Source organism: Arabidopsis lyrata (assembly GCF_000004255.2).
Source record: "Arabidopsis lyrata subsp. lyrata unplaced genomic scaffold ARALYscaffold_7, whole genome shotgun sequence".
Lineage (NCBI taxonomy): Eukaryota > Viridiplantae > Streptophyta > Magnoliopsida > Brassicales > Brassicaceae > Arabidopsis > Arabidopsis lyrata.
In genome coordinates, this window is record NW_003302549.1 from 8,414,668 (window position 1) to 8,439,921 (window position 25,254).

General features: G+C 34.8%; 7 protein-coding genes across 9 annotated transcripts; 4 read left to right on the top strand and 3 right to left on the bottom strand.

The window, feature by feature from the left end:
* Positions 1 to 883: 883 nt before the first annotated feature.
* On the top strand, positions 884 to 2,312 carry LOC9305872 (leucoanthocyanidin dioxygenase). Its single transcript, XM_021017925.1, has 2 exons — positions 884 to 1,462; positions 1,546 to 2,312. Exons 1-2 carry the CDS (start codon positions 966 to 968, stop codon positions 2,117 to 2,119), a joined length of 1,071 nt encoding a protein of 356 aa, XP_020873584.1. The 5' UTR covers positions 884 to 965; the 3' UTR covers positions 2,120 to 2,312.
* LOC9303818 (protein TPX2) lies at positions 2,289 to 6,719 on the bottom strand. Its single transcript, XM_021017769.1, has 18 exons — positions 6,200 to 6,719; positions 5,660 to 5,818; positions 5,428 to 5,508; positions 5,099 to 5,231; positions 4,898 to 5,009; positions 4,673 to 4,723; positions 4,455 to 4,552; positions 4,296 to 4,371; positions 4,149 to 4,211; positions 3,973 to 4,047; positions 3,789 to 3,847; positions 3,595 to 3,673; positions 3,451 to 3,516; positions 3,283 to 3,345; positions 3,126 to 3,188; positions 2,993 to 3,037; positions 2,800 to 2,906; positions 2,289 to 2,629 (listed from the first exon to the last, which is right to left on the bottom strand). Exons 1-18 carry the CDS (start codon positions 6,372 to 6,374, stop codon positions 2,611 to 2,613), a joined length of 1,524 nt encoding a protein of 507 aa, XP_020873428.1. The 5' UTR covers positions 6,375 to 6,719; the 3' UTR covers positions 2,289 to 2,610.
* Positions 6,720 to 7,933: 1,214 nt separating this feature from the next.
* LOC9305873 (Golgi apparatus membrane protein TVP38) lies at positions 7,934 to 10,493 on the bottom strand. 2 transcript variants are annotated; one of them, XM_021017975.1, is made up of 4 exons: positions 9,986 to 10,493; positions 9,204 to 9,476; positions 8,675 to 8,892; positions 7,934 to 8,439 (listed from the first exon to the last, which is right to left on the bottom strand). In XM_021017975.1, the coding sequence occupies exons 1-4, from the start codon at positions 10,235 to 10,237 to the stop codon at positions 8,256 to 8,258; spliced, it is 927 nt and encodes a 308-aa protein (XP_020873634.1). In that variant the 5' UTR covers positions 10,238 to 10,493; the 3' UTR covers positions 7,934 to 8,255. The 2 variants fall into 2 exon arrangements, with proteins under 2 accessions (XP_020873634.1, XP_020873635.1); XM_021017976.1 differs by having other exon boundaries at positions 9,240 to 9,476; positions 9,986 to 10,490.
* Positions 10,494 to 10,716: 223 nt separating this feature from the next.
* On the top strand, positions 10,717 to 13,033 carry LOC9305874 (probable sodium/metabolite cotransporter BASS6, chloroplastic). The gene is made up of 8 exons (XM_002867700.2): positions 10,717 to 11,033; positions 11,140 to 11,225; positions 11,476 to 11,600; positions 11,686 to 11,879; positions 11,952 to 12,204; positions 12,311 to 12,564; positions 12,648 to 12,730; positions 12,817 to 13,033. The coding sequence occupies exons 1-8, from the start codon at positions 10,880 to 10,882 to the stop codon at positions 12,886 to 12,888; spliced, it is 1,221 nt and encodes a 406-aa protein (XP_002867746.1). The 5' UTR covers positions 10,717 to 10,879; the 3' UTR covers positions 12,889 to 13,033.
* A 4,600-nt stretch (positions 13,034 to 17,633) lies between these two features.
* On the bottom strand, positions 17,634 to 19,484 carry LOC9305875. Its single transcript, XM_021018174.1, has 6 exons — positions 19,332 to 19,484; positions 19,184 to 19,248; positions 18,434 to 18,488; positions 18,110 to 18,205; positions 17,921 to 18,030; positions 17,634 to 17,815 (listed from the first exon to the last, which is right to left on the bottom strand). Exons 2-6 carry the CDS (start codon positions 19,219 to 19,221, stop codon positions 17,809 to 17,811), a joined length of 306 nt encoding a protein of 101 aa, XP_020873833.1. The 5' UTR covers positions 19,222 to 19,248; positions 19,332 to 19,484; the 3' UTR covers positions 17,634 to 17,808.
* Positions 19,485 to 20,977: 1,493 nt separating this feature from the next.
* LOC9305876 (ycf49-like protein) lies at positions 20,978 to 22,563 on the top strand. Of its 2 annotated transcripts, XR_002330427.1 has the most exons (5): positions 20,978 to 21,337; positions 21,640 to 21,718; positions 21,800 to 21,868; positions 22,010 to 22,186; positions 22,281 to 22,563. XR_002330427.1 is itself a non-coding variant. In XM_002867701.2 (4 exons), exons 1-4 carry the CDS (start codon positions 21,027 to 21,029, stop codon positions 22,121 to 22,123), a joined length of 573 nt encoding a protein of 190 aa, XP_002867747.1. In that variant the 5' UTR covers positions 20,978 to 21,026; the 3' UTR covers positions 22,124 to 22,563. The 2 variants fall into 2 exon arrangements, 1 of the variants encoding a protein (XP_002867747.1); XM_002867701.2 differs by having other exon boundaries at positions 22,010 to 22,563.
* Positions 22,564 to 23,508: 945 nt separating this feature from the next.
* Positions 23,509 to 24,842, top strand: LOC9303820 (zinc finger A20 and AN1 domain-containing stress-associated protein 9). The gene is made up of 2 exons (XM_002867702.2): positions 23,509 to 23,698; positions 24,134 to 24,842. The coding sequence occupies exon 2, from the start codon at positions 24,147 to 24,149 to the stop codon at positions 24,681 to 24,683; it is 537 nt and encodes a 178-aa protein (XP_002867748.1). The 5' UTR covers positions 23,509 to 23,698; positions 24,134 to 24,146; the 3' UTR covers positions 24,684 to 24,842.
* Positions 24,843 to 25,254: the final 412 nt, after the last annotated feature.

Here is a 25,254-nt window from a genome sequence, read left to right on the forward strand (position 1 = left end):
GAGATAAGAGAGGTGTGGAGATGAATTCCTTGGCAGATCTCTCTTATTTTTTTCCTTCCTCTCATCCTCATAAACAGAAATATCCACGTCAGCATTAAATATCAAGTTTTTTTATACAAAATAAAACTTTAAATAGATTATAAAGAAATAATTTTTAGGCTTTGATTATACAAATAAATACTGTAAGAAGATTTTTAGTAAAAGTTGGTAATTTTTTTTTGACAATATGTAGTATGTGAATTTGAATTCGGCTGATGATATACATTAGCACAAACCATTAAACTATAAACAGAATAAATATTAAAATAAAATGAGCTCCAAAGTTAAAATACAAACAACATGATTAAAAATTTTCGAAAGAATTATTGATCCATTATACAAATGTCTATTGAAACTGAAAACCACTCAAATTGTTTTGGGGAATTGCATCAAAAAAAAACTATTGGTAGAAGAACTAGTAGAGGTGAACACGTGGAGGCACGATTTAGCCACGTGCACACAGACGACGAAGAACGCCAAGTCCAATACTAACGTTGAATCGTTTGATAGCGATTGGTTTCATTCTATTTGGACTTTTGGTGGGCTTTTATAATTTACCAGTTTGCAAGCCCATAGAGTAGAAATCTTTTTTGACCGTTGGATCATATGCGGGATAAGAAACCAATCAGTCAACACAACCATCCTCTCCCGTTGACCGTGAAGTGAGTCACGTACCTACCTCACACACAATATCACTAACCACCGGTAGCTCTACATTTCTCTTAGTTCGGTAACTAACTCTTCTTTTTCTTCTAACTAAATTTATAATACAATCTTTGCTATATATAAGAAGAGCCTTTGCACTTTTCATTTACTTGCAACCAATTACAAAAACAAAGTGTAATAAGAGCAAAAACAGAGCAAAACAGATTTCACTTACTCTGTTTTTCCTCTGTTTTAAGCTTTAAAAGAAGAAGACAAAGAAGATGGTTGCGGTTGAAAGAGTTGAGAGTTTAGCAAAGAGCGGAATCATATCGATTCCAAAAGAGTACATTCGTCCCAAAGAAGAGCTAGAGAGCATCAACGACGTTTTCCTAGAAGAGAAGAAAGAAGACGGTCCTCAAGTTCCTACAATCGATCTACAAAACATCGAGTCCGACGATGAAAAGATCCGTGAGACTTGCATAGAGGAACTGAAAAAGGCAGCTTTGGATTGGGGAGTGATGCATTTGATCAACCATGGAATATCTGTTGATCTAATGGAGCGGGTTAAGAAAGCCGGGGAAGAGTTTTTCGGTTTGTCCGTCGAAGAGAAGGAGAAGTATGCGAATGATCAAGCCACAGGAAAAATTCAAGGGTATGGAAGTAAGTTGGCTAACAACGCTTGCGGACAATTGGAATGGGAAGATTACTTCTTTCATCTTGTGTATCCTGAAGACAAGAGAGATCTATCACTTTGGCCTAAGACACCAAGTGATTACATGTAAGCTTTGAATTATTTTACTTAAGAAAACAAATCTTGTTTTGGTTTTAGGATCATTTGTTAACGTTTTGGGATGATTGTAGAGAAGCAACGAGTGAGTACGCGAAGTGTCTTCGTTTGTTAGCAACAAAAGTCTTCAAGGCTCTCTCTATCGGTCTAGGCTTAGAGCCTGACCGTCTAGAGAAAGAAGTTGGTGGTTTAGAAGAGCTTCTTCTACAAATGAAGATAAATTACTATCCAAAATGTCCTCAGCCTGAGCTAGCACTCGGCGTGGAAGCTCACACCGATGTAAGCGCTTTAACCTTCATTCTACACAACATGGTTCCCGGTTTGCAGCTATTCTACGAGGGAAAATGGGTCACTGCAAAATGTGTTCCTGATTCGATTGTGATGCACATTGGAGATACTTTAGAGATTCTTAGTAATGGGAAGTATAAGAGTATACTTCATCGCGGGTTGGTGAATAAGGAGAAGGTTAGGATTTCTTGGGCTGTGTTTTGTGAGCCACCAAAGGATAAGATTGTTCTTAAGCCGTTACCGGAGACGGTGAGTGATGAGTCTCCGGCTAAGTTTCCTCCAAGGACATTTGCTCAACATATTGAGCATAAGTTGTTTGGGAAGGAACAAGAGGAATTGGTATCTGAGAAAAAGAATTAAGTTTGTGTGTTTAGTCTTATATATAAGCCTCTATATTTCGAGTTTCCTGTATTTTATGTACTGTGTTCGATGTGGTTCTCTTATTCATACGGATGGTGTCATTGTGATATGAATCATAAAGATTTGTAACCGAGATAACAGAAAGAGACAAACGAGTAACCAAGAGTGATATATGTAGTAGATCTATGAACCACATTATGTATTAAGAACTTGAAAGTATTTCTGATTTACATTTTCTGTTTTTCCTTTTTATGATACTAATGTAAGAAAACAGATGCCGAAGAAAGCAAAGAGAGGAGATGCATTATGTGGCTCATATTATGAGAAACTGAAGAATGCGGTTTGCTTTGCTTTCTCCTTTCTTCCTTTGTCCTCAAGACGAATTGGTCTACTTCTTTGGATTTCAAAATGTTAGCTTTAGGTTGAAGAAGAACCAATTCTGAATGTACATAAGGCGATGATTCCAGATTCTACAAATGCGTTCTGTACCATCAGCGAATGCCTAAGCCCCTGCAAAATTAAAAAGAAAATTGACAACAAAAGATCTAAGTATAGCTCCAGCAAAATTAAAAACAACATTGATATCAAAAGATATAAGTACATATGTTGTTCCAGATTTGATCAGATGCATATTGCAGAAGTTAGCGGCTGCAGACTTGACTTTATTATTATTAGCTTACCTCCTAGCTGTCCATTGCTGGTTTGTTTCAGGAGTTATTCCACTATTACCAAATTGTATCTGTTGTCCAGCTGAAGAGACTGGTTTTACCGCTGCCAATCTTGGTACCTGTAATGGATCGGAGTATCGACTTAAGAATTTACGAAACCTCTGTTGTAAATGGTTGCAAACTCCTTTTCAAGTTAAGAGCTTACCTCATTCCTTGCTTGGAAAGAGTTCATTCTATTTTCCTTTGACACCTAATGCCAAGAAAAGATTGCAACTCAATGATTAGACTTGGGAATGGAAGAAAACAAATCAAGTGACATGGAGTTTTACAAGCTGCACCTTTGGTTGAAATAATCTTGTGCGAGATCCATCGTTTGGCTGGAGCTCGGATTTGATGGAGAGCTGTAAGTTAAACAAACCAGCTCAAAAACTAGGAGACTATTTAAATAACTAGAGTGCGTTTTAGAAAGATCATATGTCAAACCATGAGCTGTACCTTGCTGAAAAGGTCTGTCGGTAAATCTGGTTGAACTCTCTTTTCCGAATGAAAACTAAACTCCTGTGTTACATATCCGAAAACAGTTTATGTGTACACATTAGGAAACTTCATTCATAAACATACCAGAAGATCAAGAGCAAAGAATAATTGGTAAGAATACCATACCAAAGGTACTGTTGTTTCTCGCTTGCTATTTTTGAAAATGCCCATGTCTCCTCTGCTTGAAAGTATCTGTTTAGAAGGAGTGAAAACCTATAGTAGGAGTGAAAATTATAATATAAGCGAATGAGACTCAAGAATGGATAGTACCTTCTTGTTCAGAGGACGAGCTTTAAAAACGTGACTTCCTTCTGAGACATCATGTTTTGATATATCCATAACGCTTGGTCTGCAAGAAAAAAATCAACTTTTAACATTATATTCACGTCAAAGACAAGTTGAAGTCAGAAAATCAAGCAATCCTTCATAAATTTTTCTTTGATTAGTGATTTTTTAAGTCATACCTCTTACTTTCCTTGTTATCACCGTCAAGCATATCAGTTAGAATAGATTTGTCTAACCCCTGTCACAAAGAAATTCTATCACTTTAGAGGCTGCTCTTTGAGAAGGATCAAGTTATTCAGATGAAAGACCTTGGTAAGATCACAGGACACAGGATAAACTACTATAAAGAAATATCGTTTCTACCTTATATGCATGAGAACTTGTTGTTACTGCTGATGAATGTTGCATAGCCCTTTCTGAAGTCTTCAAATGAAATTCCTGAAAAGAAATGGCAATATATTTAAGCTAAAGCCTTAAACTTGACTATGGTGTGGAAATACTATAGCAGCTGCTGAGACAAATCCATTTATAATGCTTACTTGAAATTCTGGTAGTTTCGGAGTGCTCTTTTTCCGGATGGGCAATGAGGGAGCCTCAAATATCTACAGATCACAAACATTAGCTTGAGTTTGGCAACGATAATGCAATCATTTCCATAACACATTTCTTAGTAGCAAGTTACAAACCTTTCGGTTAAATGGGCGTGCTTTGAATCTATATACAGTTGTTGAGTCCTGTTCTAACTTCGCGTCATTCTTGTGCCTGAAATAATCATTAGCAAAATATCCGGTGAGATGTGACCTTTCCTGTAACAATTCACTTTCAGCAAACATAAAGTTTCTAACCGTATCCTGTGAGCCCTCTGTGACGTAGCAAAATCAGGCTCTTGTGGGATAGTAATCTTTGTCCTGACATGTTGTAAGTTTCTATCAAGAGTTGTATCCTGCAAAACCATTAAGCAAATAATTTAATTGAATGATTTGCATCTCAGTAAGAGCTACCTTTCAACGGAAAGTTTAAGGCTCTATGTGCAAGCTCAAGAGTAAAGCAACAGAAAGCAAACCTTCTTGGGTATCTTGTGGACAAAACTCATTTCCTGCTTTGTATCAGCAACCTGGAACACAAAACAAATGACTTTTATTACCACTAGTTTCAGCACCTAAGTTCAGATATACCTAGAACATAGTTAAAGTTAGTATACATTATTCAACTCGGAGGGACTACCATGACAATCCCCTTATTCGTAAAAACAACAAAAAGTAAACCAACAACAGCTAAACCACTCTACCTTACGAAGAAGACCTCCATCAAGCTTCTGTCTTTTAGACGCTTGAACTTCGGTTCCAGATGTCCCACAACTTCCTTTATCATGACTTTGATCCACTTGCATATGGAATTTACTATACCAGCACAAGAAGACACGTATTAGGTGAATAAAATTAAGTTGACAAGAAGAAAAGTACCAAGATTTACATGCTCTGACAGTCACCTGGCATTATTTTGTTTTGCTAACTGGCTAGCAGTAGGTCTCATTAACGTTGAGCTCCTTGGAGTTGGTCTGATACTGGACTTAGCTCGGAATTTTGGTTTATCCGTGTGTTTGTGATTGCTCACCGTCGGCCCTGATAGAAGTAGAGAAAGAGACCATTAGCAATGATGAAGAAGGTACATACGTATTTTGAAGGGGACAACAAGTTTGATCAATAAAGTATATACCAAAGAAGGTCAGATGGTAAGATGGACCACATTAGAAGGTAAAATAAAAATGGAACTGATAATACATGCATGGTCATGTTGCTATTATAGCAAAATTATCACCTTTCCATATAGGCTGATTTGGAACTTTCTTCAAATTACTACATTGTTGAGAGGAAAAAATCCCAGAACGCATTCTACTTCCTGAAAAAGCAAAGATAATTTATGCTTGAATCAAAAACATTATGCTTCCATTTCTACCTTTGTTATCGACTTATCTAACCCCACAACTATAATCAAACTGGTAAACTACTTAAGAGATGCAAAGTACATAATCCAGACATCATATATTCACCTGTCTTATTCAAATCTGAAGCTAAATGATTTGGTTGCTGAAAGATTCCTTTATACTTATCACAAACATCTGGTGCGACTTCTTCATCCTCTGATCTCGTAGATGCCTCCGTCTTGTCATCAAAAACCTCCTCTCTAAGTAACAGTTTTGTTACAAAAGCTGAAAACACACAAAGAATTATCAACAATTTCACCTTGATCCTAACAATTTCACACAATGCTGACTTAAAGGCTATGATTTAGAGACACCAAGGACAATGGAAAACGTAGGATCCAAAATATAATTGAAATCAAAGCAGAACCATGAGTAGAAGCAAATTCCAAAACATAGAAACAGACTTGAACACAAAAATGATCACAATGTGAATTAACTTAGACGCATTTTACCACATTGTAAAGGAAGATGTGACAGCCAAAATCAATCAAAGAAAGAAGAAGAAGAAGAAGAAGTAGAAATTAAGAAATTTAGCCTAAGCCTTGACGCTCTTTGAGCTAATAACGAAAGTAGGCAAAACAGAAAACTTGAGGCCAATATACTCACGAGAAGGCGCGTACGACGGAGCAGAATGAAACCAGAACTCAGCGACTTGAGACTCCGCCGGTAACTCCTCTCGAGTAAAATCGTACCACCTCGCCGCATCAAATTCATACTCCAAATCGATCTCTTTAACCTCAAACACCATTGACTCGATTTCCATATCTTCATCCATCTCCATTTCTCTATCTCTCTCAAACCTCCACAATCACTTTCTTCTCTCTCTCTCTTTCCTTGGGGAAAATGCAACTAAAGCGAAGAAAATCACTGATCGGTTCTGGAAAAACCTGAAGTTTAGCAAATGAAATTGACTAGACAAAACCCTAATTTTCTCAGAAGAATCTCTGATTCATTGGGTCTGATGAAGAAGAAGCAGGAGCAGGAGCAGAAGGCAGGAAAGGAAATAAACGGCACAAATTTCGCTGTTTCAGAGATTTTTCTGTTTAGCGACAAAATGGAAAATATTTATTTAATATCCCATAACACCAATACGACACCGTATTCAAAACGTACTCGAAGCACAAAAGCATGGGACGCTCCGGTTTTTGTAACGACTCGAAATTTTGAATTCTGATTAGACGTACGAAAAGACGATACTACCCTTAATAGTAAGAGAGCGTGAGGGTGTTTTAGTAAATTTAACTGGGAAGTGCCTATTTTTTCCTTCGTGGGTGCTTCGAGGCGCGTCTGGGACTGCGAGCTTTATTATCTTTCGACGAGACTGAAATTCCGGCGGGATCAATATTCGCCCTTTGTATTTGTGTTTATTTACGAGTCTGCCACTAACGGTTGTATTGCTCTCTCTTTTTTTGACCTGGCAAAGTACTCTTTTTATATTCATGGACATAACTCTAATTATAACCAAATTGTTTTTTTTTTTATAAGAACTGGGGATTGAAATATTTCATAAGAATTCATCTGTGAATAATATTATTGTAGGTGTGTATATGTGCATTGCAGTAAGATTATTAACTTGTAAGTTGTAACGTAATAGTTTTATTGCATGGCTAGGACCTAGGAGGACGACGATATAGAGGCTTTCTCCACCACAAATGAAAGGTTTTTCTTATTGAAGTAACATTTTCAAAATGGTAACATAAGTAATATTTAAACATTTTGAAATCAGTTCATATGAAAATGAGAAGTGGACACACCAGCATGACGTTGACTGTGAATTTAATAATTTATCCATCATTTTTTTAAGCAAAACTTGACATTTAATACGTTCAATGTGGGTTCACAAAGACCCAAATTTGTGTTAAAGAAAAGGACAAATTATAAATTTTTTGGGTTCTTGGGGTAAGACAAAATTTCAAAATCTTTATGTATGTTTTTTAGGCATAAGTTTTATTCAAAGGGTTTTTGGGTTTTGTACCAAAGCTACTTTTGGGAGTACAAAGATACATTTATTTGGGGAGGTGTTGGTTGAACCATTTTAGAGGTAGTAAAAGAAATTTTAACTAAAAATAGAAAAAGCAATCTTACACATACATATGCAATATCTTCTTACCATTGTATTATTTGGTGTATGTTTTTCATTTTATTGGGCTCACAAGATCCACATGACAATTCTTTCCATAATCATAGATTTGTTTTCTTCTTTCTTCTATCCATCATTTAATATGTTCAAAAGAATATAAGTTACATTCAAAATATTATACGTTACTCTGACAAGCTTTAAATAACATTGTTTTGATTGGACAGACACGAAAAAGTAACATTAGCACTATCACAACAGAGTAAAAAAAGAAAGATAAATTATACAAATATTCTTCTCATTCATGTCATACATAAAAATTCACTGCAATAATTACAAAAAAAAAAAAGAACATTAAAAATTGTTAGGTTTTTTCCTCTGTTCATACTTGTTAACCCTTTTTTTTTACCTTCACATTTCAGGTTGTTAATAAAAGAAATTAAAAGAACCAAGGACAAAAAAAACAAAGCTCTTTCACATCTTGGATTGGAACAGACCTGTACTGTGTAAGAAGACAAGAGATGTTTCAGACAAAAGAGCAGAGAGACAAAAGCAGCTCAGAGTTTGTCACGTGGTTTTACAGTTTTACTGCAACAATACTTCCTCTTCTTTCTTCATAGTCTCCAGCTGTCTTTTCGCATACTTTGTGATGAGAATCGTTGTAGCCACTGTTGCTAAAAAGCCGAGAATGTTGAGGATAACTTGTGTTACCGAGAGACCCTGTTTTTCTGCAGAAGATGCTTCTGCTAAAGTCCTTACAAGAATCCCTCTGCAACACAGAAACGAGACATTTGACTCATCAGTGAAAAGGGCTTCTAGAAGCTAAATGCTAGACACAAGCTAAAAATCTGTTCTACAATAGTGGAATAGTGGAATGTGAGGATTTGCCAAGGATTCTTTTTGGATGTTTTATGCTGATTAGGTGCAATGATCATTGATGTAAACAGTAGTGGACCTAACAAAATGTACTGGAATTGAAGAGAAGAGATAGAAACCTGACTTACGTGTAGATTGCGACAAATACCTCAGGAACCATGCCTAAGAGAGAGCCTGTGATGTAAGGACCATACTTAACACGAGTTGCTACAGAACAGTAGTTATAAAGAATGTAAGGGAATGGAGAAATCCGGATTAAGGTTACTAATCGAAATTGGTGAAGCCAATTCCCTTCACCAGCAGCTCTTAATACGGCTGCTTGGTCAGGATATCTTTCTAGCCATCCCTATACAATCACAAGAAAAGACAGAAACAGATTTCAGTAATATGACAGTTTAAGCAGCTACATTGATCAACATCATCATTTGAGCCTTTGAAGAAACGAAAACAATGCTAATCCAGCTACGTCACAAATGCAACTACATTGATCAAAGACATCATTTTGAGAAAACGAAAACAATGTTAATCCTGGTTTCAACCTGACAGTTATTAGCATTGAACCGAGGTAACCAAGCCTTTAAAGTCATGTATTTAGAGAGCCGCTTCTTATTTTCTAAACCTACCTTATAACTTTCTAAAAAACTTAAACTTGGTTACCTTAATTGAAAGCAGTTTTTGAGGGATGATACATACTTGAATTTTGTGGCAGAAAAGTTGTCCAATAAAGTAAGGTAGCGATACACCAACAGCTGCAGCTGAGATAATGAGTAGAAACCCATAGCCATAACCAAAAGTCATCCCAGCAATCCACATTGATGGTGTAGATGGAAGAAGAATAGTCGGAAATATTGCCACGGACGCAAAGACAAGAAGACCGCACACAGGATGTGTAAAAGTTCTTATCTCCCATTGTATAAGCGGGATAAGCTCCTGCAGAACCAGGCAAGTAGATAATCCCCCTTGTTAGAAATACAGTAAAAACACTCAAGCTCTAATGCAATAACTCTTTGATCATATATGAATACTAACAAATACATGAAGCATCAACATCATCAAGATCGTCAAAACCACAAAAAAAAAATCCTCAAATCTAATCAGACTATAAGCATGCAGACTATATACAATGAGATTTGAATGCTTCATTACACATTCAAGCTCTAATGCAAGAACTCTTTGATCATATATGAATACTAATAGATACATGAAGCATCAACATGATGGAGATTGTTAAAACCACAAAAAAAAAAATCCTCAAATCTAGTCAGACTATAAGCATGCAGACTATATACAATGAGATTGCAATGCTTCATTGCAAAAATGGACTAAAGTAATGAAATTTATCCAATGAAATCTACAATCTAAACCTCTGATAACACAAGAAACACCAATGCAACAACGAATAAAGCTAAAATCGAATCTGACTGAAGTTAATATCAAACCTTATCCATGATCAATGGACCGATCCATATGTAACCCACAACAGCCAATGTAGCAAGAAAGGCGAATAAAAGAGAAAGCTTGACCCAAAACCAAAACCGCGACGAATCAATCTTTTCTTCTTCTTCTTCTTCTTGTTTTTTCTTTAAACCCTCACTTAATTTCACATAAGGACCCTTTTTCTCATCGTTGTCGTCGTCTTCGACTCTCACCCGGAGCTCAAGAACCGGTTTTTCATCCTCCGGAAGAGTCATCGAATGCAATTCAGAAACAGAAAGAGAAAACACTGAGCAAAACCTAATACACTGGATTTTTCCGATTAAACGGGAAAATCCAGTGATCGGAAATTCGAAAAAGATGAATGCAATCGAACCAAACAAAAAAACAAATTGGTGTGTGGGAAACAAAGAGAGCAAATTTGTGAGGAATTTCAGTGAGGAAGTTTTCTCCTCGATTTGTGTCTTTGCTTGTACCGATTTTATTACCCTAACTAAAGTAATTAACTAATTGCGTCTTTCTCACTACACATATATTCCAAATATTATTAGTTTAAAAATTTAAGAAAAAAAATATTTATATACAGCAGAAAAAACTTTATTAACCTTTTCATAATTTGAAATCAACGATATCTTAGCATATACTAATATAGTATGCATTTGATTTCTATTTTTACAAAAAAACAAATATACTTCCATGTTTTAAAGCCCACTGGGCCCAGTCCGTGAAACTTAAACTCTAAACGGGTCGGGTCGGGTTTTGTTAAGGTTGATGATGCGACCGATTCTCGGGTCCCAGATTCTCTGAATCTCTGTTCTTTCATCTCCCAGCACTCTCGGAGTTTCGCTACTAAATTCTTCTGAAAAATCTGAAGATCAACAAGTCAAAAGAAGAAAAAGATGAGCGTGATCACAACTCCAATAGAAACCCTGCACCTAAAGTCAACACTTCGTCTTCTACCACGAGCTGTTTATCGCAGTCAAGTTTTCCCGCCCAACATCTTCTCGAACTCTTCTCTGAGTTCTCCACTTCGAATTGACCCAATCTCTCAAGGTTTGTTCATCTTATTTATCGATCTCAGGCGTTTTTGCTTGTTGGGTACCTGCAAAATTTACACTTTCTTCTCTCTTTTTCACTCATGGTGTTCTGCAATCTACAGGGATCGGATCGAGGAATTTGTGGCGTAGATATGCATCGGATCATTTCTCGGAGATGGGTTTAGATCCTGAAGCTAATTCAGTTAAGGTGTGCAATATGGGATCTTTCCTTTTCTTTATGTATTGGGTTTGAATTTGTTAATTACTCTTCTCAAATGTGTCATCTTTGAAGTCAAAATGTGATTTTGCACTAATGAAGACTTGTAGTTATCCAAATTTTGAATCTGATTAGCTAAAATATCATCCTTGCATCACAGTTTTGCTACTTTGTTCTTCGTTTGCTGATGATCTCAGTTGTTACTTCCGAGAACCAACATGAATATAGTATTGACTTGCAGGTTATTGACAAGGCTTCTATAGTGGATACAATGAAGAAAGCTAACTCAATTCTTCCTCATGTAGTGTTGGCGAGTACAATTTTAGCTCTTCTCTATCCTCCTTCTTTCACTTGGTTTACGTCGAGGTAACTAGGTCAAATTGATCTAAGACTTTGGATTGTAGACATGAGGTTTTCTAAAAAGCTCTTCTTTACTCTCCTGTTCTTTTAGGTACTTTGTGCCCGCTTTAGGGTTCTTGATGTTTGCTGTTGGCATCAATTCAAACGAGAAAGACTTTCTTGAAGCTTTCAAAAGACCAAAAGCTATTCTCCTTGGTTATGTTGGACAATATCTCGTAAAGCCAATCCTAGGTTTCATCTTTGGCCTAGCTGCGGTGTCTGTATTCCAACTCCCAACTCCAATTGGTAAAGCTCTCTATCTCTCTTGCATCATTCAAGACTCTTAACTGATCGCATATTGACAAATCAATCTCTCAGGCGCTGGAATCATGTTGGTTTCATGTGTTAGTGGAGCTCAGTTATCAAACTACGCAACTTTCTTAACTGATCCAGCATTGGCACCTCTAAGCATCGTCATGACATCTCTATCAACCGCTACTGCAGTTCTTGTCACACCGATGCTATCACTCTTGCTCATCGGGAAGAAATTACCCGTTGATGTGAAAGGAATGATATCCAGCATTCTTCAGGTTGTAATCGCACCAATCGCTGCAGGATTGCTACTAAACAAGTGAGAGATATAGCTACAAGCCTACAACTATAAAGAAACTATATAGGCACAAGTTGTTTCTCAAAGCTTAAACATCTTTTATCATATGTGATGTCTTCTTTTACAGGTTGTTCCCAAAAGTATCTAATGCAATCCGACCATTTCTACCAATTCTATCGGTTCTTGACACAGCTTGCTGCGTTGGAGCACCACTCGCATTGAACATAAACTCGGTCATGTCTCCATTTGGAGCCACCATATTGTTACTAGTAACAATGTTTCATCTCTCAGCTTTCCTCGCTGGATACTTCCTTACCGGCTCCGTCTTTAGAAATGCTCCAGACGCTAAAGCCATGCAAAGAACATTGTCCTATGAAACTGGTAACTCACTGACACTTTGGTTTTAAAGATATTGATTTTTTTAAAAGCTTTTAGCATAAGCAATGTGTTTGTGAATATCTCAGGAATGCAGAGTAGCCTTTTGGCTCTAGCGCTTGCGACTAAGTTCTTTCAAGATCCTCTTGTGGGGATTCCTCCTGCTGTCTCTGTGAGTCTCACAACGATATCGTTTTGACATTGCATAATCCTTTTTTGATGATTATAGCCTTATAGGGATTTTGTTTTGTTTTCCAGACGGTGGTAATGTCATTGATGGGGTTCACTCTTGTTATGATCTGGTCTAACGAAAAAGAGAAAAACATTTAACAATGTAATTTAATTTCATTCCACATTTTGATTACAGGCATATATGTACTATACACAATTGGAATTTTTTTTTTTTCTTCTTTTTTTTTTTTTTTTTTTGGCCAAAAATTGGAACTTCTTCTTGTAATATATAATCTATATAACATATAATGAGTAAATATTTTAAAATAGTTAGAGATACGAAAAAAGAAACTTAACCTAAATTTTCGTGGTAAAAAAATTACTTTTAAGAGTTACAATTATTTAGTAGAGTAAAAAAAATAAGAGTTATAAAATACAAAATTTAAAGGTTTTTACTTAAAATAGAAAGCAATTCTTTTCTAAAAAATAGACATTTAAAATTTGAGTACTGATTAAAAAATAAGAAAGATTTAGAACATAATATTACTTATAATTATATTATAATATAAATAGTTAAATTAATAATTTTTTGTATTATTAATCTTTTCTAAATTAAAAAGTGGTGCTTTGTTTTTTTAAAAATGAACTAGGGGAGGTCCCCGCGCCCAGCGCGGGGTTGTATGTTGATTAAGACCAGAATTAATAATTAATATTTAGGGTTATCAAGTTAGGGATATTTATTGAATTAATTTTGTCAAGAGTCTAATTTTTATAACGACATTAATATAGATTTATGGTAAAACGCTATAACTTTTGATATATATTATTAGTAATCAACAATTAATAGTGTTTTTGAATCACAAACAATTATTAGTGTTTATATCTTGATATATATAATAGAATTAAATATAAAAAATCTATATATTTAAACCAACAATATATTAGCAACGTCCCGACCGCCACTGTCCATGGGTTCCCACGTCCAGTCTCGGTCTTTAGGCCCATCTTCTTTGTTTTGTCGTACTCTTGATTTTATGACATATTCATGCTTACTCGTTTCTTTCATATTAGCAACGCCCCGATCGCCACTGTCTGTGGGTTCCCACGTCCAGTTTCGTTCTTTGAGCACATCTTCTTGGTTTTGTAGTACTCTTGGTTTTATGACATATTCACGCTTCCTCGTTTCTTTCATATTTGTAACGCTCCGACCGCCACTGTCCGTGGGTTCCCCACGTCCAGTTTCGGACTTTAATTTGGGCCCATCTTCCTGGTTTTTGTTGTATTCTTGATTTTATGACATATGCATGCTTTTAGATTGTATGTCACTGGAGTTTTTCGTAGTTGGAAACAAATAATTGAAAAATATAATCTCTTACCATATCTCTTACCTATCAAGTAAGTCATCTTGCTCTTTGAAGTAGTTATGTACGTAAAATTTCAATGGTATAGAAACAGGCATCTCCTTTGTATATATCGTGTCATATTTATCGTCCCTATTGTAGTATCTTTGTCTCTACCTTCGCCATTGGTCGCTGCGTAACCCTTCAGTTGATCTCTTGTTTATAAAACCCATATAAAAAGTTGTAAGAGAAATATCATTTTCTTAACTGTATCGTATATGTATTTGTAGTATATTGATCTGAGATTGCAAAGATGTATGCCTATCAAGAAGCTCTTAGCAAAGTAAACACTGAAGATAGGTACTAAAAATGAGAGGGTTACAGAGAGCAAGTATCTATCCCTTAGAAACCACTGTGTGCAACTGAGAATAATTCATATATGTACATACATACACATGTATACAACGTATTGAAGCTTTTAAATTTAAATATCGAATGCTACAAAACTGGAAAATTGCTTGTGGAGAAAGCAATATGAACATGGCCACATATATAACAAATAACCGATTATGCTTGTCGTAGATCATTCTCTTTCAAACCAAAAGTTTTACCTAAACAACATATCAAGTGACTCACAAGAGATACATAAGAGCCATATCCTAAAAATATCCGGCAAAGCAAAAACGCTCCAGGTTCGAGAAGGAAGTCATTGGAAAATTTGAGTATATACCAAACTGGAGAGTAATTCGGCTACAAAGAGAGATGTGTTGGCTTTGAAGAAAAAGCTATGTGATGCTCTACCTTTTATTTATGAATTTTATGCTATGAATATATGTTTTTGTTAGGGTTCAACTTCAGTCTCCGGATTAGAGACTTATATTCATCCGACAAACAATTCAATGTCACAATCAACGCTACAAAATTGGTGGGTTCTCTCTATTAACAAACAAAAAAAAATTTTGGGGTATATATTTTTTTTTTGTTTTGTTAGATCCATACGACGAAGAACATGACGAAGAACACCAAAAATTCTCATCAATCCGGTACATTTGATCTTATTTTTATTAGTTTAACAATTACGGTTATGTCCGAATCTGAAATAACCATGGCTCCAGACTCTTTCACACCATGGCCACATATCACCGGAGTGGAGACGATTTCAAATTCGGAGCTTCTCTTCGCATATAAAATCATACATATGGTCTCTTTGTTTCGGGTTCCCTCTACAATAATTAGTACATATTTCAAAACTGAGCTACAAAAGAGCACATTGGATTTTGGTAAACATCAAGATTGCTTCCTACCTTCCAAGAAACATGATAGACTAATTCACATCCAAGACCAAATATTAGCCACATAAAGCTTGAATCAAATTAAACGATCTTAGGATGCTCTTCATAATCCGTAAGTTAAAGAGACTTGCATTAATATTGCAAATTAGACTCTAGAGGTCCACAATGGTTAATCAGAGTGTATCAAAGACGACGAATAAAGCATGAATTAGAATATCAGCAGAGGAAGCACACAAATATTCAATAAACGTAATCAATCACTGAGAATAGCATGGACCCAACTTTTGAAAGATTCATAAAAAAGGAAGATTTTTCCTATGCAACAATATTCAAACAATGAGAAGATCAATGATTGATGACTAACCATACAACCGAAGCAAAGCCATAAACAGAAACGAAAGTACTAAAGAGCCACAACAGCAGTGATACGACATTTGTTTCCTCGCACTGGAAACAATGACGTGCTTCCATAAATCCAATCTAGTTTTTATGGAAAACAAACCTGCATTCATAATAAACACTACTATTAATTATTATTTTTTATGCAAGAATTAAATGGCAGTATAAAAAATTCAATAGTTAGTGCCGAAAAAAAAGCAAGGATTAGTTATGATATCAAATCAAAATTAAATATCAAGCAAGGTATTTACATAAAATTAAGGCAGTGGAGGATCTAAGAATTTTTTATATGACAATATCTACAACTAAACAAAGAAAATTTATATATTTTTAAAACAGAATCATTATTTGTTTTTTGGTAAGATTAAAACCGAATCATTATCATATTAGTAAAATTATCATTTATTTATTATTATCCACGTTAATTTAAAAGTTTAAGAGAATATCTGCTTTTTTCTCATAAAAGGATGGAATAATAACATAACTCTTTTAGATTTATAACTATATTTGACATTATCATATTAAATCTATTAAGATAAATATATTTCTTTTTGAAAAATATAAATAAAATGATAATATAATTATTATAGATTTACAATTATATTATTATCCATGTCAAAATTTTAAAACATTTTACTTTTTTCTCACATAGGAAGATAGAACAATAACGTAACAGTTTAAGATTTACAACATAAAAATAAAATCAGAATTGGAACGCCAAATCATAATCAACACAATTAACACAACTCTAATGGGAAATTAGAGTTATCTTGTGATTAAAATACTAAACAAACAAAACTAACCGAAACAAAACAAAAGTCTTCCTTTCAAAATCATTAACGTGACGGATTGCTGACTGATTAAGTTGAAGTTTTAGGCATTTAAAGATCTAGGAAGATGATTAAGGTTAAACATTTTTATTTATTTTAAACAACGTTTGAATGTTGACAAAAAAAGAAGAAGAGAGTGTTGGGACCATCGGGAGAGACAACGTTGAGTAGCTGCGAAAGAAGCCAACGTTGTCTATTATGTTCTTCACAGTGTTTGATTTGACTTTTGATGACATTACACTCCTGTCCACTTGTTGTCTCGAAAGTTCATGCAATGGAAAATTATTAAACAAAACAATTTACTTTTATGTATAAATCCTAGGAAAGAACCGATCAAGCTAAGATCAATGGTTGTGGTTTTAGTACCGTATACTTCTCAAATATACCTATTGAATAACGGAAATCCGCAAGACGGGGAGGAGACGAAGTCAACCTAGCTGGCAAAGGAGCTAACCCAGCTCCTTTGGTCTTATTTATGGTCATATGTATTTAGCAAAATATAGTATACAAACCGAACCAATCAACAACAAAACCTGGTTTTAAATTGTTGTATATTTCTCAAAAGTCAAAACCCATAATAACCAATGGAACAGAAGAAGCTAATGCAGAGCATACTTACGCTTGGAGTAAAGAGTGATGCAAGCTTCCATTGGCACACCCGAAAACGCATCAGAGCAGGGAAAGAAACCTAAAAACCAATAAATTAAACAATAATTAAACCTTAGTGCATGGAAAACGAATCCTATACATACCAAAGTCCGAATCTCAGTGCCTTAGAATGACCTCGATACCAAAAACTTTAAGTTACTACTTCCATATATGTAATATTTTAGTTTGGGGAGAGAGATTGGCAACGAAGAGTAATTCCTGAATTTAACAGCCAAGTTTGTTATCCCTAATCTAAAGAGAGGAATACTTAAATTACGAGACAGAACAGTATATACGCTGTTCATTAATCCAAAACTTCAACCAAAATATGAGAACGGAGAAATGTAATTGAAAAAAACAGAGAGTTTCAGAGAGAGACTTACAAGAGAGAAGAGGAAGGAATCGTAAAGCGTCCATTGGAAGAAGAAAGCTGAGGATCAGCTCCAGGGAAGAAGAAGATAGGCGGAGCCAGAGGAGGAGCCGTTGTGGTCTATTGAGGTATCGAGCTTGCCACGCTGCTCAGCAGTCTCTTGCTCGATCCCGCTTTTCATGTATAGCCTCTGTGCTGCTTCATTGGCTACCATCACATGCACGTACATATCCGTTATGCTTGAACCATATTCACAACTCTTTTTTTAACTCCAACTGGACACGTCTAAGGAGTTTGATTAAACATTCTTACCCCACTCTCTTGGACTTATCAATGAGTTTGTAACCAACTCCATTACGATGCAGCTCTTTTGCAACACAGACATTGCTTAAGTATGCTCTCGCAAAATCCACACCAATCCCCTATAACATAAAATACTCTTAGGCTTCTCAATTTGTCCAATATCAGATTCAAGTTCAGCATTGTTGGCGACACAAATACCTCTGGTTTTGTTCCAGCAATTTCATCAGGAAGCCAACGGCATTGGTTAAGATCAAGGCTCCCCACCACAACTCTGTCTTCAATGCCATCAGAGAACTGAGAAACAGATTTAGCAAAGCACAAATCCATATCACTGCCGTTTTTTGTACACCAGGAAGTAACAACGAAATGACAATTCGAAATGTAGAGCACGATACATTAATGCAACAAACTCTCTTTAACAGATAATAAAAGATGAACAATTGAATAGACAGACCTTGCATGAAGAGAATAAATCCTCAGAAGAGCAAACATTAAACATGAACGTATAAAACTAAAACTCACCACATGACATTGAGTGACACTGTAGACCATGTGTATCAGATTTTGGAATATGTCCCTGAGAAGATACGGTGAAGAGAATAAGAGGAAGAAGAATACCCAACGACTATAGTCTATTAGGTTAATTAATAAAAAAATAATAGATTAGGAGTTTCACAAAAACAGACAACTGATTAGGACTAAATTATAAAATTACCTACATGTTCATAATTGATATCATCAACCCACAACCATAGTGGAATAAAACATAAAAACATATACCACAAATATTAATTGGGAATTAGGTTTTAAAACGTTGTCATTCTATTTTAATTCAATCACTTTTAGAAGATGGAGATCGATGTTTCAAATTTTCTGTTAACAAGCGAAGACGTATCAAATATAAAGTTGGGAAACGTACGTGATACCTAAAAGAGTCGAAATATTGGTATCTCATTATTGGAATTTTGACTACATCACAACAATGATATCCACACAAAATTAAAACTCATCAAACAAGAAAAACAAAGAGTAGATTAAAAATACATGGAAGATCACATGCTCGTGGAGATAATTTGACAATAACATTGATTATCACACAAAAAATAAGACTCATAAAAAAAAACGATCAAAGTTATATGAGAGATTACATGCTCGTGGAGATTAGCCATAACTTTTCAATATTTTGAAATTCCACAAAAGCATCGGTAAAACAAATAAAAACACATAAATTAATCACAATATCATATAGATAGGAACAAATATAAATCAAACCTTTTCCCCCATCGATTTGTAACAATGTTTTGGAACATAAATTTCTGAACCGCACCTTGATTAGTCTGACATACATTCGATATGTAACGTAAATCATATAAAAATATAACAAAATAAGAAAATCGAGACATTAAAGATAAAAGATTACCCGTTAATCAATTGAAACATCACTAAATCTTCTTTATGCATCATGGTTGCTTTCACTCATCCAAAACCTACAATCGTTAAAAAAAACCATTAGAATTTATAGTAACGAAAATAAGATGTATAACTAAAAAAAAATCAATGCAAAAAATCAAGGTTAGTGATGATCCGAAAGTGTAAACATGCAAGGTATTTATATCAAGGTAAGAGGCGGTGTAGGATTTTTTTAGGGTTTTTCTTTTTTTTTGACGATAATAACTACAAAAAGGAAGTTATATATTTTTAAATTATTTGTTATGGAACAATAACATAACTAATTAAGATTTATAACTATATTTGACATTATCATCTTAAATATCCGAAATTCAATTTAATTTTTCCAAAATTAATTAGATTTCATTAAGGGTAATTAAGTAATTACGTAAAATCAATGACTCAACAAGAGCCGAGAGTCCGACACGTCAGCAAAAACACTTCTCAAATATTATTATATATAGATACCTAAAAGAAAATATTAATCAGTGTTTAGGAAATTAACATAGATTGAAAAAAACTAAGATGATATTAAATAAAACAAAAATATCCTAAACATCACAAATAAAAATAAAATAATCGTATCAAATAATAAAACCGTGTAATAATAATATTTGAGAGTGCTATTTAGAAATTAGAATAGAATGGTAGATTGAAGAGTTTTTCATTAGAAATAAGAAAGATTTTTTTTAAAAAAAATATATATATTTTAAAATTAGAATAATTTTTATGAGTTCGTAACTGTCACATTTTAGAAAAATCAACATTAAGAATACTATCTAGAATCATAATATACGTTAACTTATATATGTAGAAAAAGATTTTTGTATTTTTCAAATGATCAAGATAAAGTGCAGATGATGACAAAAAAAAAAAGATAAAGTGCAAAATTTAACGTTGAAATCATATGTTTATGAATAGGAATGAGTTTATATATGAGATTTGTTGTCTATAAAGAAATTTTAGATGCACCAAAACATGGTAAAAAAAATTTTTATGACAAACATCTATCGGGATTTCTGTTTCTGATGTTCACTTTAATAAAAAAAAATCATGAAACTTATAAAAAATTGAGTATTGAATGATATGAAGGAAAAAGTAAAAACGATATAAGGAGAAAAGAGAATAGATGTCGAATTATATTTATATTCAAAGAATAAAAGTTTAAAGTTAAATTATGCGCAACCCGCGGATACACGATCTAGTTCAATACAGTATCTGAGATTTAATTTAATCTGCATTTTGTCTTGGCATTTAAATTTCTGATTTGTTTGTGTGTTGGGAAATTAATAAAGAATCAATTATGGATTTGCCATTTTTTGTGATTGCATTTGTGGATTTTGCCTTTTTTTGAATAGTTTATGAATTTTGCCCTTTTTTAGGCTACGGAAACATGCGTTTTATTCGTTATGTTTGGGTTTAGTCGGTTGTGGTTGTTCTTAGGGTTTAGTATTTTGTATAAACTACGTATTTTTACCAAAAAAAATCCGAAATACGTATATTTTTAAGTGTTAGAAAATGGCAAATCCATAAGATTTTTACAAAAATGGCATTTTCAAAAGATTTTTGTAAAAAAGGACAAAATCAACAATAATCCCATTAATAAAAGACGGTTCGACGGTAAACCCGGTTTAAATTAAACCAGAAATTGGAGAAAATCTCAGCCATGGCGATTGCTTCATCAGCCACCGTTCTCTTCTGCTGCGCCAAACCAAATTTCCGGCGAATTCCGTCTCAGAGCCGTTCATCTTCTCCTCTCACCACCTTAAACGAAAGTGGGATCCGGAGCCGCAGCTTAATCCATGACCCGATTACGCTGTCGGGTCTTATCGGAACCGGTTTGATGGCGGGTACGTTCATCACGGCGGGACCAGATTCTACAGCCATGGCGGCGGTGGATTCTCTTCAGCTAAGCGAACCTGCTAATGCGTTGTCTTTACCCACTTGGGCTATTCATGTTTCCAGCGTTGTCGAATGGTTCTCTTCTTCTTTCTTTGCTCTATTGATTTAAAATTCCACTTAGAATATCATTGACATTTGATTTATAGTAACACGAGAGAGCATTTGTTGTTGTGCGTTTCTCGAGTTTTTGTTATCTTTCTTAAGGGATTCATGTGCTCAAATCAAATTATAATGAGAGAAGCTTCATCTACATTGTGAAAGATCGAGACTTTACATGTAGATGAAGCTTTTCTCTCATTGATTTTCAAATGCAGTTGGAGCAAACAAACAATAAAAATGTAATGTCTTCCTAATTGTGGTGTTGTTTTGTACTAAAGGATTACGGCGATGGCGTTGGTATGGAAATATGGAGAAAGAAAAGGTTATGAGTCTTGGAAAGGTCTCTCATGGGGAATGGTGAGAGCTCTAAGCTGTTTTCATAGATTCTCAAGATTACATGATTTCATTTTCTGAGCTTTTTTGGTTGTTCTTAATCAGGTACCTTTGCTTGGTGGAGCTCTTTGTGCATGCACATGGCATTTCTTTTACAATGATGAATCTCTTGAGGTCAAGAAAACTCTTGACTCCTACTTAGCTTTAAGTCTGTTTCTCTTTGGTGAACACTGATGAATGAATTAGGCTAACTGTGATATTGTTTGTTGCTTCTTCACTCCTACCTAATGTTGTAATGTTGGGCTGCATTATTAGGTGTTGGTCGCGCTTCAGGCGGCACTAACTGTGTTCGGTAATATTACTCTGTGCATTGCTGCCTTTCGAATCAACAAGTTGTCATCCAAAATTGAAGTCTCTGAAAAACCATGATGGCTAAACACATCTTTCTGTTAAGAAGTACAAGGAATATCTGTTTTCCCTTTCTACCGACGGGTAAAGCCGACTTTTGCTTGATATGGAACAAGTGATTAGGGATGAGACTGGAGTTCATAAAGTTTATGATTCATTTGCTATTTGCTTATTGTAGGAATCTGAGTGTAGCCTTCTTGGGGATTCTTGGTGGTAAGAGGATCTTCGAGAATTGTCAATGTGGTAGTAACGAAAAGATCATGGTTTATACTTTATATTTGTAGATATTGAGCCAAACATGATTGTATGTTCCTAAGTATATATTCTTGATGAGTTAGACCATATCATAATCTTATGTGAGCATCCTTCTTCTGTAATCTTTGTAGTACTGAAATTTTTTGGGTCTTAGACACTTAGACTTGGATGATAACTAAGATTCTTTATCAAGTCAATTAAATTCATTAGTTGGATTTTTTTTCCCCTTAAAAAGCTCAATGAAATTCTTTTTTTCTTTCGAGAAAGCTCAATGAGATTCTATGTCAACGATTTAACTATATTATATAGTCTTTATAAATCGTTCATGATAAAGATCCATGTGCATTCAACCACATACATTAACATATACTTATAACCGAAGTTACACAGATTTAGTCTTATCCAGTATGTAGGGTTTAAATTAAATTATAATTTTTGTTTACATCTGTCACACATAGTATTGAATCTTTACGTGGGACAGACAGTACAAGATAATTATTTTTTAAAATATCGAATCTCTTGAAAGTTAAAACTATAAGCAAAAAAAAACGGGATGGTTGAGCTATTTCTGGTAGGATCTCATAAAAAAAAATGTTGTAAAATTATAAAAATTCCGAGTTATTTAAATAAGATTCCCACTTAAATCTTGACAACTCGTTAATCGTGTTTAGACCAAGCCAAAGCGTGAGGAGGAAGACATATCTTATCCTTTATCTTCCCCAAAAGTCCACCAATAATACCATCTTAATCATTAGTTAAACAACCCCAAAGGCCATTCTACATTTGCATTTGTTAATTACCAATTAGTCGGTATTATGGAAAAAATCCTCTTTATCCTAGATCATAATTTTTTGTCAAAATAAAAAAAGGAAGAGTCAGAATTCAGAAAGAAAAGGAAATGTACACGTAAGCCTAAAAATTACATTTTTGACCTCATAAATTTACAAATACTACAAAACAGAACACCATTATTATTCCATTTAGCCGCTCAATGATAAATAATCAGCGTCAGATTAGGTTAGCTGAAGAATCGAACGGTTAATAATTACTACGGTGTACGATAAGCCGATGTAGAAGAACAGAACTAAAAAGCAAAAGGAAACCGTAGCGTGACTCTTACCATATAAATACACATGTATGTTCCTCCATAGTTACGTGTTTGTCTTTTTTTTTTCTTTTTCTCTTTTCTCGATATCGAAAGATTTCGTTCTCCAATTCTTATCGATTAAGAAGAACACATCTTACGAAGATTACTTTTTTAATCTTCTTCCGAAGATCAGAAAAATTTGTATATTAATTCTTTTAAAATTACCAGAAGAAGGAGATCTTCGTTCTCAACAGGTAAAACCACCATCTCCTTTGTCTTGTTTATTTGATTGATTGATTTATTTGATTTTGGTTTGTATTGCCCGATCTGATAAAACCGTGTGTGATCTTAGAAAATTCAGATCTGCTTCTAATAGCACTATTTTTAACGTTTTTGGTTAATTAATAACGAGATTTGTTCTAAACAAAGCTGGAACAAACTCGATCTTTTTCGAATTGATTTATTGTCGTTGTTGTTTTTTGGGTTATAAACAAATTTAAGTCGTACTTGTTATGGATCTATCTACAAAACCCGACAACCTTAAAAAAAATTCTGACATTTCAGGAATCTTGGTCTGATATTTAGACTAATCTCCTCTCCGGTCTTCTTGTGGTGTCTACAATGGTTAATTACGATTAATCGCAGTGGGAAGATTTGAATTTGATTTTTTTTTTTTTTTGTTGATACAGAACAAAAGTGATAATGGGATCGGAACAAAACGATAGCACAAGCTTCACGCAGTCGCAAGCTTCAGAGCCAAAGCTATGTGCTAAAGGATGTGGTTTCTTTGGATCACCGTCGAACATGGATCTATGTTCGAAATGTTACAGAAGCATTTGTGCAGAGGAAGCTCAAACAGCAGTTGTAAAAGCTGCTGTTGAAAAATCTTTCAAGCCATCTCCTCTTCCTCTTCCTTCTCGTAGTCTCTTCATAGCTGAACCGGCTGTTGTGAAACCCGAACCCGAAAAGGCCGTTGTTGTTGTGTCGGCTGAGCCATCTTCCGCGACGGTTCCTGAGGAGAGAGAGCCATCGAGACCTGCACGACCTACTAACCGGTGTTTGTGTTGTAACAAGAAGGTTGGGATCATGGGGTTTAAGTGCAAATGCGGGAGCACTTTCTGCGGCGATCATCGGTACCCGGAAATTCATGATTGCAGCTTTGATTTCAAAGAAACGGGGCGCGGAGAGATTGCGAAAGCCAATCCTGTGGTTAAGGCTGATAAACTTCAAAGGTTCTGAAATATTGAAGTTTTTAAAAAGTATTTGGTGGTTGTTACTCAATTGTATTTGAATCGATTTGGGGGTTGCCTGGATGGTTTTAATGGATTGTTTCCAAAGGGAAAGAGGATGAATTTGGTTCCATAATAAAGTGAATCGATGAAGTTTGTTCTAGTTTTTTTTTTTCATTGGCTCAATGGTCGTCGCTAACGTTTGAATTTTTTGCTTCTGCATCATTGGACAGACCTTTGTGGTCTGACAAAATCCGAGTTCATGATGGTGAATGAAACTCTTTTGCGTCGAAGGAATTTTCTTGGAGTCCACGGTTGCTATATTATCCGATCCAGCAGGAAGAGTTAAATACTCGGATAGCCTGATCAATGATAGACAGAACAAAGAAAAAAGCTCATTACGTCTCAAATGCAACACCAACACATTTCAAAACAATATTGGCAATGAAACTCACTTGATACAACTTCAATATAGACATCACAAGCAATATACACTAAATACTCTTACCGATGGACTTTTCACGAAAGAATGGCTGGCCTTTAACCATGGCAAGTCAGCCGTCGACGCAATATTCAGTTCG

What these genes read in the sequence shown, in the direction of transcription:
- LOC9303820 (XM_002867702.2), top strand. Translation starts at nt 24,147, where the DNA reads ATGGGATCGGAACAAAACGATAGCACAAGCTTCACGCAGTCGCAAGCT.
- LOC9305875 (XM_021018174.1), bottom strand. Translation starts at nt 19,221, where the DNA reads ATGTTCCAAAACATTGTTACAAATCGATGGGGGAAAAG. An exon ending in GTGTCACTCAATGTCATGTG is followed by an intron (nt 18,206 to 18,433) that starts GTGAGTTTTAGT and finishes TCTGTTTCTCAG; the next exon opens with TTCTCTGATGGCATTGAAGA. An exon ending in TTGCTGGAACAAAACCAGAG is followed by an intron (nt 18,031 to 18,109) that starts GTATTTGTGTCG and finishes TTTATGTTATAG; the next exon opens with GGGATTGGTGTGGATTTTGC.
- LOC9305876 (XM_002867701.2), top strand. Translation starts at nt 21,027, where the DNA reads ATGGCGATTGCTTCATCAGCCACCGTTCTCTTCTGCTGCGCCAAACCA. An exon ending in GTTTCCAGCGTTGTCGAATG is followed by an intron (nt 21,338 to 21,639) that starts GTTCTCTTCTTC and finishes TTTGTACTAAAG; the next exon opens with GATTACGGCGATGGCGTTGG. An exon ending in AAGGTCTCTCATGGGGAATG is followed by an intron (nt 21,719 to 21,799) that starts GTGAGAGCTCTA and finishes GTTCTTAATCAG; the next exon opens with GTACCTTTGCTTGGTGGAGC.
- LOC9305874 (XM_002867700.2), top strand. Translation starts at nt 10,880, where the DNA reads ATGAGCGTGATCACAACTCCAATAGAAACCCTGCACCTAAAGTCAACA. An exon ending in CCAACTCCCAACTCCAATTG is followed by an intron (nt 11,880 to 11,951) that starts GTAAAGCTCTCT and finishes TCAATCTCTCAG; the next exon opens with GCGCTGGAATCATGTTGGTT. An exon ending in GCAGGATTGCTACTAAACAA is followed by an intron (nt 12,205 to 12,310) that starts GTGAGAGATATA and finishes CTTCTTTTACAG; the next exon opens with GTTGTTCCCAAAAGTATCTA.
- LOC9303818 (XM_021017769.1), bottom strand. Translation starts at nt 6,374, where the DNA reads ATGGAGATGGATGAAGATATGGAAATCGAGTCAATGGTGTTTGAGGTT. An exon ending in TCCGTCGTACGCGCCTTCTC is followed by an intron (nt 5,819 to 6,199) that starts GTGAGTATATTG and finishes GTGTGTTTTCAG; the next exon opens with CTTTTGTAACAAAACTGTTA. An exon ending in CGAAACTACCAGAATTTCAA is followed by an intron (nt 4,048 to 4,148) that starts GTAAGCATTATA and finishes ATTTCTTTTCAG; the next exon opens with GAATTTCATTTGAAGACTTC.
- LOC9305873 (XM_021017975.1), bottom strand. Translation starts at nt 10,237, where the DNA reads ATGACTCTTCCGGAGGATGAAAAACCGGTTCTTGAGCTCCGGGTGAGA. An exon ending in AAAAACTGCTTTCAATTAAG is followed by an intron (nt 8,893 to 9,203) that starts GTAACCAAGTTT and finishes GTGATTGTATAG; the next exon opens with GGATGGCTAGAAAGATATCC. An exon ending in GTATTTGTCGCAATCTACAC is followed by an intron (nt 8,440 to 8,674) that starts GTAAGTCAGGTT and finishes TCTGTGTTGCAG; the next exon opens with AGGGATTCTTGTAAGGACTT.
- LOC9305872 (XM_021017925.1), top strand. Translation starts at nt 966, where the DNA reads ATGGTTGCGGTTGAAAGAGTTGAGAGTTTAGCAAAGAGCGGAATCATA. An exon ending in AAGACACCAAGTGATTACAT is followed by an intron (nt 1,463 to 1,545) that starts GTAAGCTTTGAA and finishes GGATGATTGTAG; the next exon opens with AGAAGCAACGAGTGAGTACG.